Source organism: Rhinatrema bivittatum, chromosome 9, assembly GCF_901001135.1.
Source record: "Rhinatrema bivittatum chromosome 9, aRhiBiv1.1, whole genome shotgun sequence".
In the NCBI taxonomy this organism is placed as follows: domain Eukaryota; kingdom Metazoa; phylum Chordata; class Amphibia; order Gymnophiona; family Rhinatrematidae; genus Rhinatrema; species Rhinatrema bivittatum.
This window is the reverse complement of record NC_042623.1, coordinates 263,791,118-263,809,779: the sequence shown is the minus strand read 5'-3', so window position 1 is coordinate 263,809,779 and position 18,662 is coordinate 263,791,118. Positions and strand designations below refer to the sequence as shown.

The 18,662-nt window shown below is 48.8% G+C and overlaps 1 protein-coding gene across 3 annotated transcripts in view; it reads left to right on the top strand.

Annotated features, from left to right (window-relative positions):
* The window catches only part of SMC4 (structural maintenance of chromosomes 4), a 318,061-nt gene that overhangs the window by 116,838 nt on the left and 182,561 nt on the right, over positions 1–18,662 (top strand). For all 3 annotated transcript variants that reach the window (XM_029617081.1, XM_029617080.1, XM_029617082.1), the window contains exon 13: positions 17,383–17,544. In XM_029617081.1, coding sequence (XP_029472941.1) covers positions 17,383–17,544 — 162 coding nt within the window. The remainder of the gene's footprint in view (positions 1–17,382; positions 17,545–18,662) is intronic.

The window sequence follows — 18,662 nt, the reverse complement described above, 5'->3', positions numbered from 1 at the left end:
CCCCAAAGCCTTACTCAACGTTGCACAAGACATTTTTTGACCTTTGGGAAGTGAGAAAAAATTTGTGAACTTTGGGAATATCTGTGCACTGTTCTGTAGGGATAGGCCATGTACCATAAAATGGTGCACTTGGAGGTAAGCGTAAAATTCCCTGTGGTCCAGTTGATATATCTGTATAAGGTCAGCAAACTGGATCACCTGTCTCGTCTCCCCATGAACATATTGATGGAGAAATTCCAAACCTTTACGTTCCCAGTTCTGAAAGACTGGGCTGGTCCTGCCCCGGGGTGAAATTTCCGTGCCCCGTATGGAAATAAAAGGAGACAGCTCCCAGGAGACCCCAAGCCTACTACATAGCCCTCGCCATGTCACCCGACAATTGTTCACAATTGGATTCATCCGCACCAATCGTGGGACCTTACCTCTTGGGACATGCAAGAGATTTTGAATGTTCATAAGATAACTGCAAGCTTGGAGAACTTTCAGAGGGGAGAACTGAGCAGTGCCCAGCAGCCAATCTTGTATTATTCTGAGGAGACAGGCCAGATTATAATCCTGAATCCTGGGGCACTCCATGCCCCCCTCCCCCCAAGGGAGCTGTAGGGATTGTAGGGCTAAACGGGCTCATTTACCTTTCCACAAAAACCTGGTTAAACATTTCTCCAAGTCTTTGACATGTTTCTTTTTAAGCCAGACAGGCAACATTTGTAAAAGATAGCCATCATGGGAGTTCTATCATCTTGAACAATTGTAATTCTCCCTTTCAAGGATAGGGGGTAACATCCGCCAATTTTCTAGATGAGCCTTTGAGCTCGTTAATAAGGGTAAAACGTACGTTATACATGAGCTCTATGTTTACCGGTATTTTAATGCCCAAATATTTCATTTCTTGGTCAACCCAACTCAGGGGGAAAGGGCCCAGCCAACTACCTCTTAAGGAGCCCGAAAGATCCAATGCCTCTGATTTATCGAGGTTTATTTTAAGGCCCGAAAATAAGCCATACCTCCACTGGAGGGCCATCACCTTTTGTAAGGAAATCCGGGGTCCATTAGACCAAAATATCGTCCGTGAAAGTGGCTATTTTGAAAGTCTCTCCCCGTACTTCGAGACCTTTAATCTCCAGATCCCTTGCAATCTTTCTAATCAAAGGATCAAGTGATAAGATGTACAGTATGGGGGAGAGAGGACATCCCTGGCGAGTTCCTCTGTGAAGTTCAAAAGTTTGTAAGAACCCCATTTGCCAGCACTGAGGAAGTGGGTTCTTGATATAATAAAGAGATGTTGGCAGTTATATTTCCTTCTAAACCATATCTACTGAGGACGGAGAAAAGATATTTCCATGCCACACGGTCGAATGCCTTTTCGGCATCAAACCAGACTACTTATGGCTTGCAAGTTATCTAATTTACATTTTTTCATGGCGGACCACAGGCGAATGATGTGAGAACCTGACGTTCTACCTTTAAGAAACCCACTTGCTCTGGAGATATCAGTGCTGGTAGGAATTCTTGCAGATGGGTGGCTATAATTTTAGCAAAGAGCTTTAAATCATAATTTAGTAGGGAGATAGGTCTATACGATGCAGCCAGTACAGGATCCTTACCCCTTTAGGTAAAACCGTAATAAAAGCCTGTTTATTTTCCTTGGGAAAGCCCCTTTACGCAGCACCTCTGTGTAGTAGTCCCTCATGTCAACACCTATAGCATCTTTCAGTATTTTGTAGTAATCCGCATTGAAGCCATCAGTGCATGGGGCTATTTTTAATCCCTTCCAGGATCTCTTTGGCATCTATGGGTCTATTAAGCCATTTAAGTTGCTGTACCGATAGATTCGGGAGCTCCAACCCCTGGAAAAACTGCTTTTCCTGTGCTGCTGCTTCTGCAGTATCCTCACTACTGTAAAGATTTGCATAGAAAGTCCGAAATATACTGCAAATTTCGGAGGCCGATGTGTGCCTTATCACCCCAGGATCTTTAAGCTCTTCGATATAGGTTTGTCCCCGTTGGGCCCTAACTAAATTTGCCATAAGTTTACCTGCCTTATTTCCAAAGCAGTAGAGCTTATGTGATGTATATAACATCTGCTTTTCAGTTTTCTTATGTAAATAGTTCAGGGAACATAGCACTTCCCTGTAGAACTGTTTGGTAGAGGCCGATGGGTTTGTAATGAGATTCGACTTTGCTTTACATAAGTCCCTCTCCAGTTCCAAGATACGTTGGTTGAGTAATTTAATTTCCTAATCATGTACGCCGTTATGTCCCGTCCCCCGTCCCCCCCCACCACCACATTACAGATTTACCCGCTAGCCAGAAAAGGATTGGATTATCTTTATGTTTATTATTCGTACTATAATCAGTCCACTTTTCCTTAAGATATGTTTGAAACTCGCTATCACTGGTTAGGTGAGTGGGGAAACGCCACCTTGCCTGTTTCCTTTGCGGATCACCCCCCCAGTTGAACTCTATCCAGACGCAGGAATGGTCTGAGAATTCTGGAGAACCAATTTTTGCCCTTTGCACCAGGGCCAGGTTCCTAGCAGAGATGAGAATATAGTCTATCCTAGACAGTCTTATGTGCACGGGAGACATGCGTGTAGTCTCGTTCTTCTGGGTGAAATGTACGCCAGATATCTAACACATGTAATTGGTTACATAAGAAAGATATGCCCTTCGTCCCAGAGCTGAGACGGAGACTTGCGGACCTGGACAGGTCATCGCATCTACCAGTTGAAGTCCCCTGCTATGATTATGGGCCCCTGTGCTTGTGTTAATACCTCCTTCACCAGAGTCAGAAAAAATGAGTGGGAATATGTATTGGAAGCATATATGCAACATAGGGTGATTAGGCGCCCATTTATTTTCCCCACCACAAGGACGTACCTTCCCATAGGATCCAGTGTTGTGGTGATCCATTCCCAAGCAATGTGCTTTCCTATTAAAACTGCTACGCCTCCCTTCTGGTTAACTGCGGGAGAATAATAAATTTCTTTCACCCTATCTGCCTTAAGTTTTTCACTTTCCAGGGCAGTCAAGTGTGTCTCCTGAATACAGGCTATCTGTGCTTTACGCCTACGGAGTGAGGTGAGCAGTTTAGTGCATTTCACTGGAGAACCGATACCCGCCATATTCCAGGAAATTAGGCACAGCTTCTCAGCCATATTTAATCCAACATGATCTTTGAATTTCTACATTTTCTAAGCGTCTCAATAAGATCCTGTTCCATTCCCCCCAGCTTAGGAAGCCAACAGCAGGTTTAGAGCTCCCGTGCTCTAGTCCAGCAGACTGTGGTGGACCCCTCTCGTGCTCTGTTATCCTACCCATCCCCCTTTTCTGTCTACCCAACTGCCTCGTCTCCTGTCCCCCCCCTCCCCCCAGGCAACATCCCCAGTTACTTACATCCACAGCAATACTACTGACCTCTTTCTAGAGAGGTACAGAGATCACTTTACAATCCGGAGCGGTCCGCCGCCGCTCCCCCCTCCCGTAACTCAGACACATAGAGGTAAGCAAGTACCAGTAAGCACAAACTGAACCAAAAAACAACATATAACGGTAAGCAGTAGCCATCCACTATGTACTAAAACCTCTGTAAACCATCTCCATTTCACATATGGCCTCCAAGGTAATCCAAGTGTCTTTTTGAGAGTCCAAGAAAAGCTGAGCACTTGTCGCGGTGTCAAGAGTGCCAGGTACCCTGAAATTCCAGGCGCAGCTTCACTGGATATTGTAGCGAAAATTTAATTTGCTTTTTTTTTTTTTTTTTTTACTAGTGCTATACAGATCCCTGAGAATTCCTTTCGTTTTGCTGATACTGCGGCAGAAAAATCCTGGAAAATTAGTATCCTGGAATTTTCATATTCCAAATGGCCGAGTTTCCTGTAGGCTTGCAGGATCAGCATTTTATGAGAGTAATTGAGAAATCTTGTAATAACAACCTGTGGTCTGGGGTATCCTGATGTTTTCATCCCTATTCTATGTGCCCACTCCACGTGGCACTGGCCTCTTAAATTTTGTAGTCCCAGTGTGTCCAGTAACCAGCCTTCCATCAGAACGGGGAGTTCCCGCTCCGTTACAGATTCTGGAAGACCCACAAAGCGCAAATTATTTCTACACTATCTGTTCTCTAGATCTTCAAGTTTGGCTTCTATTTTCTGCACATGTTTGTCTAGGTCAGTAGTTTTACCCTGCAGTTCTATTGACTCAGATTCCAGGCTTACAATCCTAGACTGGGTGTCCTCTACTTGCTTTTTTTTTTTTGTATATAAAATGTTATTGATCACAGTAAATAGATAGCAAACCAAAAGAATACAATGAGACCAATACAGTTTTCATCAAACAGTCCCCAAGCCCCACTGTCCCCTTCCCTTCCCACCCGCATCCCTTCTCCAGAACATTCCAATAAAATCCAAATGGATCTCATATGAAAAGTCAACAAAATAGAAGAAAACATGGGCAAAAACTTGAACGGTCAGAGATATCCAGTCCACTAATAGGTAGATGTGAAGTATAATCGAGGTATAATCCCCAGTGGTAAGCCAGGTCATCTGGTATAAGCCACTCCATGTGTACCTTAAGTAGTTTGACTGTGAAGCCACTTGAGAAAGGGGTCCCAAATCCGGTGAAATTTGACAACCCTATCCCTGCGCAGCGCAGTGAGGTATTCCATACGATGGCACAAATGCAGTCTATGAATCACCACCGGCAGAGAAGGTAAGTCCGGTTTTTTCCAGGCTTTGGCAATTGCACAGCGGGCTGCGATAAACACATGAGTAATAAAGACTTGCCGGAATTTATCCATGTCCTCACAAGGCAAGTTCAACAAAACCTGTGAAGGTCCGGGAAGGAGATCCGTGGCCAGTACAGCCCGCAACCAGTCAAATATTGTGTCCCAAAATACAGTCACGATGGGGCAGGACCACCAAATATGGAGGAAAGAGCCTACCTGGCCACATTGTCTCCAGCATTGGTCAGACCTTTGAGAGAACATAACATGTAGCCAGGCAGGGGTCAAATGCCAGCGATACAGGAGTTTATAACAGTGTTCTTGAATAGCTGCAGAAATGGAACTTTTAGCTGTGTTGTGAAAAACAACGTCCCAGTCCTCCTCAGAGTAACTCCCAGCTCTTTCTCCCAAGCTTTGATATGAGGAAAAGCAAAGGGGGACTGCGCATTTAATAAACCATACAATTTAGAAATGACACCTCTGAGTTTATCAGCATTATCACAAAAAGTCTCAAACATAGATTTGATGGCACGTACTAGGTGCTGATCTCTAATCATTTGGAGGAAGTACCTTACCTGCGCAACACACAAAAAATCTCCCATGCCCCCAGGAATTCTAGACATAAAATCATGTGTAGGCAAGACATCCCCATCCCTCCAGAAATGACTTATGGTGACCACCCCCTGCTGTTGCCAAGTATGAAAGACTGGGGAGCGAAAGCCCATCGGAAAATCATTGGTATGGAACAAATGAGACAACTGATAGTAGGTGTGGTTGCCAACAAGCGGAGCGCGCCATTGACACCACACTGTGAGAGTGGTCCGTAACGCCACAGGCATGTATGCAATGGGCCTGAATGTATGTTTAGGCTGCCAAAACAGGGCTTGAATAGGCATACCCACAATCATGGCCTGTTCGAGCCGGACCCACTGCTTAATATCACGTTGTTGATACATGGCGACAACCTGACGCAGATGAGCCGCCCCATGATACCATGCCAAGTTGGGGACTCCCCTCCCCCCACTTTTACGATGCAGATAAAGGACAGCCCGCGACACCCTGGGCGGTCGCTTCTTCCAAATATAGCCAAAAAGCTTCCTCTGCCAGGTGGCAAGAACCTTTTTGGGCACTAGGATGGGTAGAGTAGAGAACAGATATAATAGACATGGAAGCACATTCATTTTCAAGATGGCAATACTACCCATCCAAGAAAAAGCCTCCCTACTCCATCGATGGAGATCACCTTCAATCTTCTGCCAAAGTTTGGTATAGTTATGACTATATAAATCATTGGTACGTGCTCCAATATGGACCCCCAAATATTTAATAAAATGTGTGGCCCACCGGAAAGGAAACGCCGCCTTTATACGTTCAATCTCCGAGGGGCTCATAGTGAGATTCAATAACTCCGATTTATCATGGTTGACCCGGAACCCCGCTATTCTCTGGAAAGCTTCAAGTTCACCCTTCACCGCTGTGAGAGAATCAAAGGGGTTCGTCAGTGTAAAGAGAACATCGTCCGCAAAAAGCGACATTTTGCAATGAATACCCGGGAGCTCAATCCCCACCACCTGAGAGGAACCACGGATCTTCGAGGCAAGGGGCTCCAAGAAGAGAGCAAATAGCATAGGGGACAGGGGGCATCCCTGTCGAGTACCCCTCTGGATAGGGAAGCAAGGGCCATAACCACCATTCGCCTTAACCCTAGCCTGTGGGGAATCATAAAGGGCCCGCACCCACCCCTGAAAATAAGGACCAAAGCCCATTTTTTCAGAACCTTAAATAAGAAGGGCCAGTGGACCAGGTCAAAAGCTTTTTCAGCATCGATGGCCAGGAGAGCTGCCGGTATTCGTTTAACCTGAACCCAATCAATCAGATCAATGACTTTACGAATATTATCACTGGCCATGCGATCTGGTACAAAGCCTACCTGGTCATTATGAATTAAGTGAGGGAGAATAGACTTCAAACGTTCCGCCATCACCCGGGCCAGAATCTTAAGGTCAAGGTTTATCAGAGAGATCAGGCGATAGGAGCCACAAACCTCCGGGTCCCTCCCCGGCTTAGCCAGAACCGTGATACCCGCTACATTTGAGTGCGGAGCGAGCCTCGAGTCCCCCCTCAAAGAGTTAAACATGTCTGTGAGGGGTGGAGCCAAGATGTGCGACAACTTTCTATAATAACCCCCGAGAGACCATCAAGGCCGGGTGCCTTAGCCGCCTTCAGCAACTTAATAGCATATTGAACCTCACCGGCAGAAATGGGCCTCTCAAGGCTCGCTTGTTGGTCAAGGGACAAAGTCGCCAAGTCAACTGGGGTTAAATAATTATCTATATCTAGGTCTGTAATAGCAGGGTCCTCAGCATATAGAGTAGCATAAAACTCAGTAAAGCAGTGGCGAATATAGTCAGAGGTCGTAACAACCTCACCACGATGATTTTTAATTTTAGCGATATTATTTTGGGCCAGTACCACCCTAAGACGTCTTGCCAAGAGTCGACCGGCCTTATCCCCTTCCTCATAAAACTGCTGTTTGGTGATATTTAAAGCCAAATTAGTCGCATCAAGATCTAACGTTTGAAGTTCAGATCTAGCTTTCTCCAGTTGACTAAAAATTTTCGCGCTCTGGTGTACCTGATGTTGCCGAGAAAGCTGGGTAATTGAGGCGTGTAGGATGGCCCTTTGTTCCCCCTTTACCTTTTTGCAATAGGTCGCCTGCGAGATGAGCAAGCCTCGAGCGACCGCTTTAGAACATTCCCATATCATAGGGGGCTTACACTCTGGGGTAGCATTAGTCTGAAAATAGGAAAGTAGGTCTTGCCCAAATTTAAGCAGAAAACTCTTATCCGCCAATAACGTTTCATTTAACCTCCAAAATCTTTGTCCTGAATGGGCCTTAGTTAGGGTAAGGGCCAAAGTAACTGGGCCATGGTCTGTCCAGGTAATAGGGTCAATGTCCCCCCTCACTACTCGATTTTGTATCATAGAGTCCACAAGAAAAAAGTCAATCCGAGAATAGGATTGATGAGCATGCGAATAGAACGTATAAGCTCTGGAGGTAGGGAACCGCTGGCGCCAGATATCCTTAAGAGCCCACCTCGACATTAGGGATTTCAATGAGGACCTCGCACCCCGAGCGGAAAGCAAGGATTGCCCAGAGTTATCCAGAGCTGGGTTAAGGGTAACATTAAAGTCCCCTCCAATTATCACTGGACCTTCAGCATGCAAAAGCAATAGATTATCAAGGGTGCGAAAGAAGGCGCCCTGTCCCGTATTTGGAGCATAAACAGTGATCATTGTCATAACTTCATCTCCAATACGAAGTTTCAGTAACACGTACCGACCATGAGGATCAGGTACAAAAACAAGAACCTCATGCGTGAGATCCCGGGCCAATAAGATTCCCACTCCTGCAAACTTAGAGTTTTTTTGTGCTGGCTGCCAGATATTTATGTGGGAATTGCCTATACCGCAGTAAGTGTTCGTAACGCTTACGGACATGGGTCTCCTGTAAAAACCCAACCGTAGCATGTTGGGTCAACAACTCCCTCTCTAGAAGAGCACGTTTATGGTGGTGGTTAAGACCCTTAACATTGATAGAGACAAACCTCAACATCCCCGCCATAACCTATATAGGAAAGTAGTCCCTGACTAGCTATATATTCCCATAACCATAGCCCATGATCCGTTCAGAAAAACAGGATATGAAATCCAAATACATGGAGAGAAAATATTCCTCCATACCCCCCCAACCCACCCACCTCCCCCCCACCACCCATCACACGAGATGGTGTGTACCATGATCCGGAGGGTGGCCAACCGGGCGCTAACATCCGCCATCAATACCCCCCCCCCCCCCAGACTACACAACATTCAAGAAAAAGCAGAAACTGCTAACATTACAGTACTAACACACATGCTCTCACAGATAAACTTGGAATTGCGAAATCATACAAAGATACATGCAACGTAGTGCAACCAGAAAAGATAACCATAAAGGTGATCTAACAGGTAAATTAAGCAATGATGAGGCACCAGCAGCTCATCCTTGATCCGATAAGGCTGCTCTTGAGTCCTCTGAGTGCCTACGAAGGCGTTTGCCCCCTTTACCAACTCTGTGCCAGCGGGGTTGATCCACCAGCTTGCGGGCCGTGTAGTAGCAATGGGAAGGCGAAACCCAGCTTTTTCCAAGGCTTCCACTGCGGCATGCAAAGTTTTAAGCCTGTAGGTGGTCCCTTTCACCTCAAATTGTAGGCCAAACGGAAAAGTCCATTTATATCGAATATTTTCCTGCCGCAGAAAAGTAGTGATGTCTCGCATCTCAAACCGCCGTCTCAGCGTGGTGGCGGCTAAGTCTTGGAAGATGGAGATAGGATGTCCTTCCCACAGCCAATTATTCTGTTTCCGAGCCGCCTCCATAATCGCAGTCTTCTGGGCAAAGCTATGAAAGCACAATACCAGGTCCCTAGGTCTGGCATCAGACCTGGGTCCCAGGGCTCTGTGGGCCCTTTCCAATTTAATAGCCGGCTGGTCTGAAGCGTCAGTACTAGGGATATTGCCCTCAGAGAGAAGGAATCTGCAGATGCGCCCCGCGATCTCAGTGGCATTATTATAAGCTGGCAATTCAGGGACCCCTCGTATCCGCAAATTGCAGCATCTGGAGCGGTTTTCAAGGTCCTCTAGTTTATCCTGAAGAGAAGACAGCTCACCACTCAGGGCCCCCTGTTGCTCGTTCAGAGTGTTGATAGCAGCCGCATGTCCCTCCGTCCTTACATAAACCTCATCCACACGTTGGCCCAACGCAGCGAAATCTTCACGGAGGTCTGATATAGAGGCCAACAGATCCTTCTTATGGTTTTTAAGGTCCGCCCGGAATTCGATGAACCAGCCGCGTATCTCATCCCGCAGCTGAGTGAGATTCGCCGGGGGCTCGATTTCCGCGACCGCCGCACTCCCCGGGTCAGCTGCAAAATTGACTGCGGCACTCTCCAGCGCGGCCTGCCCCGGCCTGCCCTCGTGATCCTCCGACAGTTCCGGCGGTAATTTAGAGAACGAGAACTGCTTCAAATCCGTAGGTTTCCGCTTGCCCGCCATGGTATCAATCACCCGTACAAGGTAGGCGAATTTTCCAGGGGTTTTCTGTGAGTTTTAAAGCCAGTTTAAGTGCGCATTTATAGTCTGGGAGGGAGAGCTCAAATTTAAGCGGCCATCACCGTCGCCGGCAGAACAGCACCCCCCTCTACTTGCTTTTTAACTTCTGCCAGTGTTTCATTACCTGCCGCTATTTGTTGCGAGATCCCTCGGGTGTCCAGAGCTAGGACTACTGCCTTTGTAACTTCCTCCACGAGCTCCCTTGTATTTGAAGTTCCCTGTATGTACCAGATCAGTCCAGACTCCTGGGTTATGCCTCCGCACCAGCAGGTGGAAACAGAGCAAAACTTGGCGAGCTCCTCTATATATATATACCAGGGTGCCACCCACAGCCTGCCAGTATTTCTCTGTTTCCAGCAGGTGGTGCGGGTGCATAGCTCACAGCCTGGTTAGAAAGTTTGGTCAGTAAAAGAGTTTTTTAGTAGTTCAGAGGATAGCTAGGCAAGTTTTTCTTGTTTTGTTGGCTGTCTTGTTTCCCTTAATTAAGTTTAAAAAAAAAAAAAAAGGAGGTTTTTTCTTTCAGTGCGTTGAAAGCCCCGGCAGTGCTCCCAGGAGGTTGTCAGCCTCTGAGAGGGCCATCCCTCCTGGTAGAGCAGATCGCTGGTGCTAGGGGTCGAGGATCCCGCCTGCCACAGCCCAGCCGGGGTGACCCCGGGGAGCCCGGTTCACTCACCCCTGCCAACCCGATTCAGAACCCGACGAGGGACAGCGACGGTGAGTTCCGTCTCAAAAAAATAAAAAAGAAACCTTCCCTTCGCTGCGGCGGCTCGTCGACCTTACTTTCAATTTTTTTTTTAAAGCTTGTTCTTCCTCCCCTTAGAGGCGTGCTTTTTCGCGGGCTTTTTTCGCGGCTCTACTCTATTAGCAGGGTCAGGCATGCCACGCGGTGAGGCCTGCACAGCCTCCGGGTCCGGCAATGCGCGCCTCTCCCGGGATGGGCTCTGCTCGGCCTGCATTCTGGAGGGGCGAGGGGACATCGGGGGCGATTCGGGGGGTTGTGGTGTGGCGGACCTCCGTTGCCATAGCGATGGGGGTGCGCTCCACTTCAACACACAAGCCAGCACGGGGGGATGCGACCTCTCCCTGCACTCCTCCTTCGGCCCCCGCGGTTTCTGGGTCTTCCGAGGAGCATGCAAGGGACTCTCCCCCCTCCCTCTCTCCACAGCGGCCCGCGTCGAGGCCAGTTTCCCCCGCGGGCTTCGCGGGGCGGGGGAGGGACCGGGATTGCGATTCAGATTCCGAAGGTTCCTGCACCTCTTTCATCGGATTTTATCCTGGCCATGCATAGGGCGTTTAAGGCCCGCAAGAGGCGCTCCTCGCACCGGGAGCCCAAGGGTCGCTCACCCACGGAGGATGTACCAGGACCCCCTAAGGCTAAACGTCCGCTGCGGGCCGTCCCACCTATGGATGAAGATGACACGTCGGATACGTAAGAAGACCTGGAGGACCAGGAGAACCCGTCCCCACCCCCGAGGGGGGCAGAGAGGGGGAAGATGGTTCAGCGCGACAGGGTCGCACCTCGGAGGGCAATGACCCGAGGGTGCTTCGCCTCTTCTGCCGGGACGCGTTAGCTCACCTGATCCCACCATTCTTGAGGAATTGGGGATACTGGAGCCCCCGGGGGAGGCTCGAGGTGGCTCCATGGATCCCGTGTTGTTGGGACTCAGTGGTCCTCCCACAACGTTCCCTTTCCATTTTTCCTCCACTGATCTACTTTATAGAGAGTGGGATACTCCGGATCTGGGTTTGAAGGTTTCGAAGGCCATGGATAAACTGTATCCCCTGCCGGAAGAAGCGTTGGAGGTGCTGAGGGTACCGAAGGTGAACGCATCTGTCTCGGCAGTGACGAAGCAGACGACCATTCCGGTCACGGGTACCATGGCATTGAAGGATCTGCAAGATAGGAAATTGGAAATCCAATTAAAGAAGATCTTCGAAGTCTCGGCGCTGGGGGCCCGAGAGACTATTTGCAGTAACTTCGCGTTACGAGCGGGACTCCGTTGGGTCCAACAGCTCCTAGCCAATGAGGGTCTCTCCGAGGAGGAAGCCAGACAGGCTGGGCGCCTGGTGGCGGTGGTTGCCTATAGTACGGATGCCTTGCATGACCACCTCAGAACCTCGGCTCATTCAATGGTGTCTGCTGTGTCGGCCAGACGTCTCTTGTGGTTGAGAAACTGGTCAGCGGACGGGGCCTCCAAGTTTTGTCTAGGCTCTCTTCCTTTCAAGGGCAGGCTGCTCTTCGGGAAGGAACTGGACGACATGATTCAGCTAGTGGGCGAGAGGAGGGGTTACCGCCTGCCGGAGGACAGGGGGCGTTCCAAAGGATCTTTCTCTTCTCGCTCCCGGTACCGGAGAAGCAGGAAACCCCTGTCTTCTCGTTCTGGTACTTATTCTTCTTCTTCTACCTCCTTTCGTTCCGGAGGCGGTAGACAGGAGTCCCAGTCCTTTGTGGGAGATGCTTCGGCAGACCTGCCTCCTCCTCCTCCTCCTCCGTGCCGAGTGGCAAGGCTACACAATGATGTTCGGCCGGTCCAGATCTCGATTCCAAAGGTGGGGGGAAAACTGTCACACTTTTACGAGGCCTGGACCACAATCACATCAGACCAGTGGGTCCTTTCAGTGATAAAACATGGCTATGCGTTAGATTTTGCGTGCCTTCCCTGCCCAAGATGTTTCTCATCTCCTTGCGGTCACCTGGACAAGAGGCAAGCTGTCCTTTAGACGTTGGTCCATTTGGAAGAACTGGGGGCTATCGTCCCAGTCCCTGCCTCGGAACAACGAAGAGGACATTACTCCATATATTTCGTCATGCCAAAGAAAGAAGGCACCTTCCGTCCCATCCTCGACCTGAAGGGGGTCAATCGTTGTCTCTGGAACCAGCGCTTCCGCATGGAGACCTTGAGATCCATAATCGCCTCTGTCCATCCGGGGGAGTTTCTGGCCTCCCTGGACCTCGCAGAGACGTACCTGCACATCGGGATCCGGAAGGACCATCAGAAATATCTCAGGTTCCTTGTGCTGGGAAAACACTTTCAGTTCCAAGCGTTGCCTTTCAGTCTCGCTACAGCTCCCAGGACCTTCACCAAGATCTTGGTGGTGGTAGTGGCCCACCTACGTCGGGATGGTCTCTTGGTCCATCAGTATCTGGACGATTGGTTGATTTGGGCCAAGTCTGAGGATCTCTGCCGATCCGCGGTCCAACGGGTCCTGCAACTCTTGTGCTCTCTCGGTTGGGTGGTCAATACGGCCAAGAGCCATCTTCAACCCTCACAATCTCTGGAATTTTTGGGAGCGTTATTCGACACACGGCTCGGCAAGGTCTTCCTTTCCTTGGACCGTTGCCGCAAGCTACAAGATCAGGTCACGGCTTTCCTACAGATGCGGCCACCAACGGCCTGGGACTACTTGCACTTGATTGGCTCCATGACCTCGACGTTGGGCTTGGTCCCGTGGGCTTTTGCGCATATGCGTCCCTTGCAGTTGGCGTTGCTATCCCGTTGGAGGCCAGTCTCCGCCCAGTTCCAACTTACGTTGCCCTTGCCAGCGGTAGCGCGTTCCAGTCTGCAGTGGTGGCTACGGAAGTTCAAGCTACTGCAGGGGGTGTCCCTCGTGACTCCGGAATGGACAGTGGTCACTACGGACGCGAGTCTCTCCGGTTGGGGGGCGGTCTGCATGAGACATTCGGCGCAGGGCCTCTGGTCGGCAACAGAGTCCCGCTGGTCGATCAGTCGTTTGGAGACCAGGGCGGTACGCCTGGCTTTACGGGCGTTCCTGCCCCTGGTCTTGGGAAAAGCGGTCAGAATACTATCGGACAATGTGACCACGGTGGCCTATATCAATCGTCAGGGGGGAACCCGGAGCCGCCCACTGGCCCTGGAGGCTCAGCTACTAATGCAGTGGGCGGATGAGCATCTACTCCAGATCACCGCGTCCCATATCGCAGGGGTGGACAACGTTCAGGCGGACTTCCTGAGCCGTCATCATCTCGACCCGGGCGAATGGGAGCTGGCGGACGTCGCTTTCCAGCTCATCTGCGACAGGTGGGGGCGACGGCCATGGATCTAATGGCGACCTTTCAGAATGTGAAAGCGCCGCATTTCTTCGCCCGCCGCAGAGAACCAGGGTGGAGGGGGTAGACGCTCTGGCACTCCCCTGGCCCACGTCAATCCTCCGGTACGTCTTTTCCCCGTGGCCACTCATAGGAAAAGTCCTGCGTCGCATAGAAAATCACCCCACGGAGGTCATCCTGGTGGCCCCGGAGTGACCGCGAAGGCCTTGGTTTGCGGACCTACTCAATCTGGCTCTGGAGGCGCTGCTCCGGCTACTGCCGTTATCGAATTTCCTACATCAGGGACCCGTCTGTTTTGATCAGGCAGATCACTTCTGTCTAGCGGCATGGCTTTTGAAAGGCGCTGGTTGAAAGGAAAAGGTTATTCGGACGTGGTGGTAGCCACCCTTCTTCGTTCCCGCAAGCTGTCGACTTCTCATTCCTATATGCGAGTTTGGAAGGTCTTTGAATCCTGGTGCGTGCCTAGGTCGGTCCGTCCTACCCAGGCTGCCATTACTGATATCCTGTCTTTCCTGCAGGATGGCCTCGCTAAGGGGCTGTCCTGTAGTTCTCTGCGGGTTCAGGTGGCGGCCCTCGGTTGCCTGCGAGGTTCCGTGGATGGGTGGCCTTTAGCTTCCAATCCCGACCTGATACGTTTCCTAAAGGGTGTAACGCATTTGCGTCCTCCACTCGCCCCACCTTGTCCATCCTGGAACTTAAATTTGGTTCTTAGGGCTCTGTGTCAGCCTCCCTTCGAACCATTGAAGAGGATCACCTTGAAAGATCTCACATTGAAGACGGTTTTTCTGGTGGCGATCACCTCCGCCAGGAGGGTTTCGGAACTTCAGGCCCTTTACTGTAGGGAACCCTTCCTACGGATTTTGGAGTCTGGGGTCTCCCTCCGGACCGTCCCTTCTTTTCTTCCCAAGGTGGTGTCGGCGTTCCATCTGAATCAGTAGGTAGATCTCCCAGCTTTTGTCCATCTTGACCGTGCGGATGCGTCCTCCAAGGACCTGAAGAAGTTGGACAAGCGTAGGGTCCTTTTGTGCTACCTGGAGGTCACAAACGCCTTCCGGACGTCGGATCATCTATTCTTTCTTTGGAGTGGTCCAAAAAAGGGTAACATGGCTTCTAAGACCTCCATTGCCCGTTGGTTGAAGGAAACAATCAATTCTGCTTATCTTCTGGCAGGACGTCCTCTACCCTTAGGGATAAAGGCACACTCTACGCCGTCGCAGGCTGCCTCCTGGGCAGAGTTTCATCAGATCTCGCCTCTAGAGATCTGCCGGGCAGCGACCTGGAAGTCGTTGCATACTTTTGCGCGTCATTATAGATTGGATGTTCGGGATCCCAGAGAGGGAAATTTTGGAGCAGGCGTCTTGAGAGCGGGCCTCTCCGTTTCCCTCCCTAAGTAGTGCGCTCTGGTACATCCCAGGAGTCTGGACTGATCCGGTACGTACAGGGAAAAGAAAATTAGGTCTTACCTTCGTTAATTTTCGTTCCTGTAGTACCAAGGATCAGTCCAGAGTCCCGCCCGTTGTTTTTCTTTGACTACAGTAAGTTCGGAGAGTCCGCTGTGTTGGACGAAAGGTTTTTTTGCTGTTGCATTTCACTGACAATTCGGTCATTTTCCGGGTCTGGTTCTTCGAGGGGGAAGTGACCCGAGGGTTCCCTGGTTGCTCTTAGTGTATATAGTTTATAGTGGAATATCCACTGGTTTGACATTGAGTAATACTGGCAGGCTGTGGGTGGCACCCTGGTATATATAGTGGAGCTCGCCAAGTTTTGCTCTGTTTCCACCTGCTGGTGCGGAGGCATAACCCAGGAGTCTGGATTGATCCTTGGTACTACAGGAACGAAAATTAACCGAAGGTAAGACCTAATTTTCTTTTCCTGGCTGGCCGGGGCTCGGCGGCCCGTCGGCCATTTTGGGGTCTGCCGTCTTCCCCTGCAGCTTCTTGTCCTGTTGCATTCTCAGAACTACTCCCTGTTCCAGGTGCAAGACCCCAGAAGCAAGGAGAGCTCCAGAGTCTCAAAGTGAAGATGAGACTATGGTGCAGGAAAAAGGCATCATTTGTGGAATGGGGGGGGGGGGGGTGGCCCTTTCTCGAAAGGATGGGCGCCACCTTAAGTAGAGTGGAAACAGGCTGCTGGCACTAACCTGGAGCGAACATAAAAAAAATCCAAACCTAACTACAAACCCCCCCCCCCCCCCCCCCAAAGACCTGCCAAAAGTCACTGGTGGTTCAGCAGGGGTCTGGGAGAGATCTGCACTTGGGCCGTTGGCTGCCAGTAATCAAAATGGCAACGACGGCCCTTTGCCCTTATTATGTCACAGGGGCTACCAGTGCCATTGGTTGGCCCCTGTGAATTAGTAAGGGCAAAGGGCCGTCGGCACCATTTTGGTTACTGGCAGCCGACGGCCCAAGTGCAGGAGATCGCTCCTGGACCACCAGGGACTTTTGGCAAGTGTTGGGGGGGTCAGGAGGGTGGGGGGTTGTAGTTAATTAAATTTAAAGATTGGGATGGGGATTTTTTGAGGGTTTATTTTCCCACAGAAGGAGAACGATAAGTTTTCTGATCTGGGGAGTAGACCAAAATGGCCCTCCCGAAAACAAAATGGGGACAAAAAAAAAATGTTATGCACTCCCCTAATTTGCTCCATAAGACGCACAGACGCCCGGGAACAGAGCCGGTTTAGCACACCATTTTATTTATTTTTTTAAATTTTCCCCCTCTGAATCCTAGTTGCATCTTATGGTCAGGTGCGTCTTATGGAGCGAAAAATACGGTAGGTATGTCGTCTTCCTTTCAACAGTAAGGATTGTTTGGATACATCCCACATGGTTTGGACTAATCTGGTGAATTAATAAGGAAACATTTGGTTTCTTACCAGCCAGTTTTCTTTCCTTGTGTCCTATCAGACCAGTCTAGGTTCTCTCCCTTTCTTTAGCAAACATACTACTTTACACTGTATAAGTTTTTTGCTTCATATGGTTGTTTTCAAGTTGATAATTTTGTGATTCAATCCCTAGTTTTATATAAAGTGCAGGTTCTCTTAGGGGCCCATCTTCAGTCCCTTGCTTGTTGGGGAGGCAGGGTTCTGTTAATCTTTTCTTTGCTTTAGTACAGAAATATTGAAGTGCTGCAGGTGATTTCAGAAAAACTGTTCTCTGCCTCCATCTACTGGTAGGGAGAGGAGAACCCAATGGTCTGGTAGGACTCAATGAAAGAAAATTATCAGGGAAGGAAATGTTTTCCCTAAGGCATAAGGCAGTTTCCTTAACTTAAACAGAAGAATGCCCTTTTTAATGTGTGCCAAGTTAACATATGATAGTATTTTTATGTATAAAGAACTTACATGTACAGTTGTTTAACTCCATTAACTTAGTACAGAAAGGTGGTCATTTGCTAAATGATTAAAATGAAAAAATGTTGCTTTTTGTATGTTCTCTGTTAGGGTGATTTGGGAGCAATTGATGAGAAATATGATGTGGCCATCTCATCATCTTGTGGTGCTTTAGATCACATTGTTGTAGATACCATTGATACAGCTCAAGAATGTGTACATTTCCTGAAAAAGCAAAATATTGGTGTTGCAACATTTATTGGACTCGACAAGGTAATTATTCTTACTACATTTCTTTTTGTTTCTTGAACAGTACTTGTATAACATTCTGTTTTATACCCTGCAATGAAAATGCATGTGAACAGTTATCAACTTTATTAGTAGAGTTAAACTAATGAAAGCTGAGTTGTTTAAAATGCTTATTTGTATTAGCTAAGTTTTTGTGATAGCTAACAATGCACTAGGCTACGTTTCAATACCAGTAAATATTTAGAGGATAAATTATGAACACACATCACAGATCATTGCTTAAATATAGAAACATGGAAACGACGACAGAAGAAGACCAAACGGCCCATTCAGTCTGCCTAGCAAGCCTTCACACTTTTTTTCTTTCTTTCTCATACTTATCTGTTACTCTTGGCCCTTATTAGTAACTCTTTGGTTCCAGTTGCCTTCCACCTCCGCCATTGTTGCAGAGAGCAGTGCTGGAGCCGCATCTAAGTGAAGTATCTAGCTTAATTGGCTAGGAGCAGTAACTGCTGCAATAAGCAAGCTACTCCCACGCTTATTTGTTTACCCAGCCTGTGCCATTCACTCCTTGTTGGTTGTTGTCTGAATATAATTCCTCTTATCCCAGGACAAGCAGGATGCTAGTGCTCACATATGGGTGACATCATTGATGGAGCCATAGTGTGGAAAACTTTCTGTCAAAGTTTCTAGAAACTTGACTGGCACTGTGAGGCCACTGAGCATGCCCAGCATGCCATGATATTCTCTGCCACATGGGTCTCCCTTCGTTTTTCCGCGCTGCTGTAGGCATTGCGGAGCAGGAGCCTTTGTGAGTTTTCCTCACAGTTTTGTCTGACTAAAAATCAGATTTCACAACCATTTATTTTCTCCCATATCAGTGTCTCTCAGGTTTCCACCGGCTGGTGAGTAAATCTTAGTCTCTTTTTTACTCTTTGAGTAAAATGGTTTCCTCTCATTTTCATCGACGCTGTCGACGATAAAATATGGTCACAGTATTTAAAAAATGTCCCAACTGTAATCGGACAATGTCCATTACAGATCCACACCTCAAGTGTGTACTTTGTTTAGGGGATCCATACAGTTCCGCACTGTCCCCGCCTTCCTTCCAAAGGTGGTTTCTCAGTTCCATCTAAACCAAA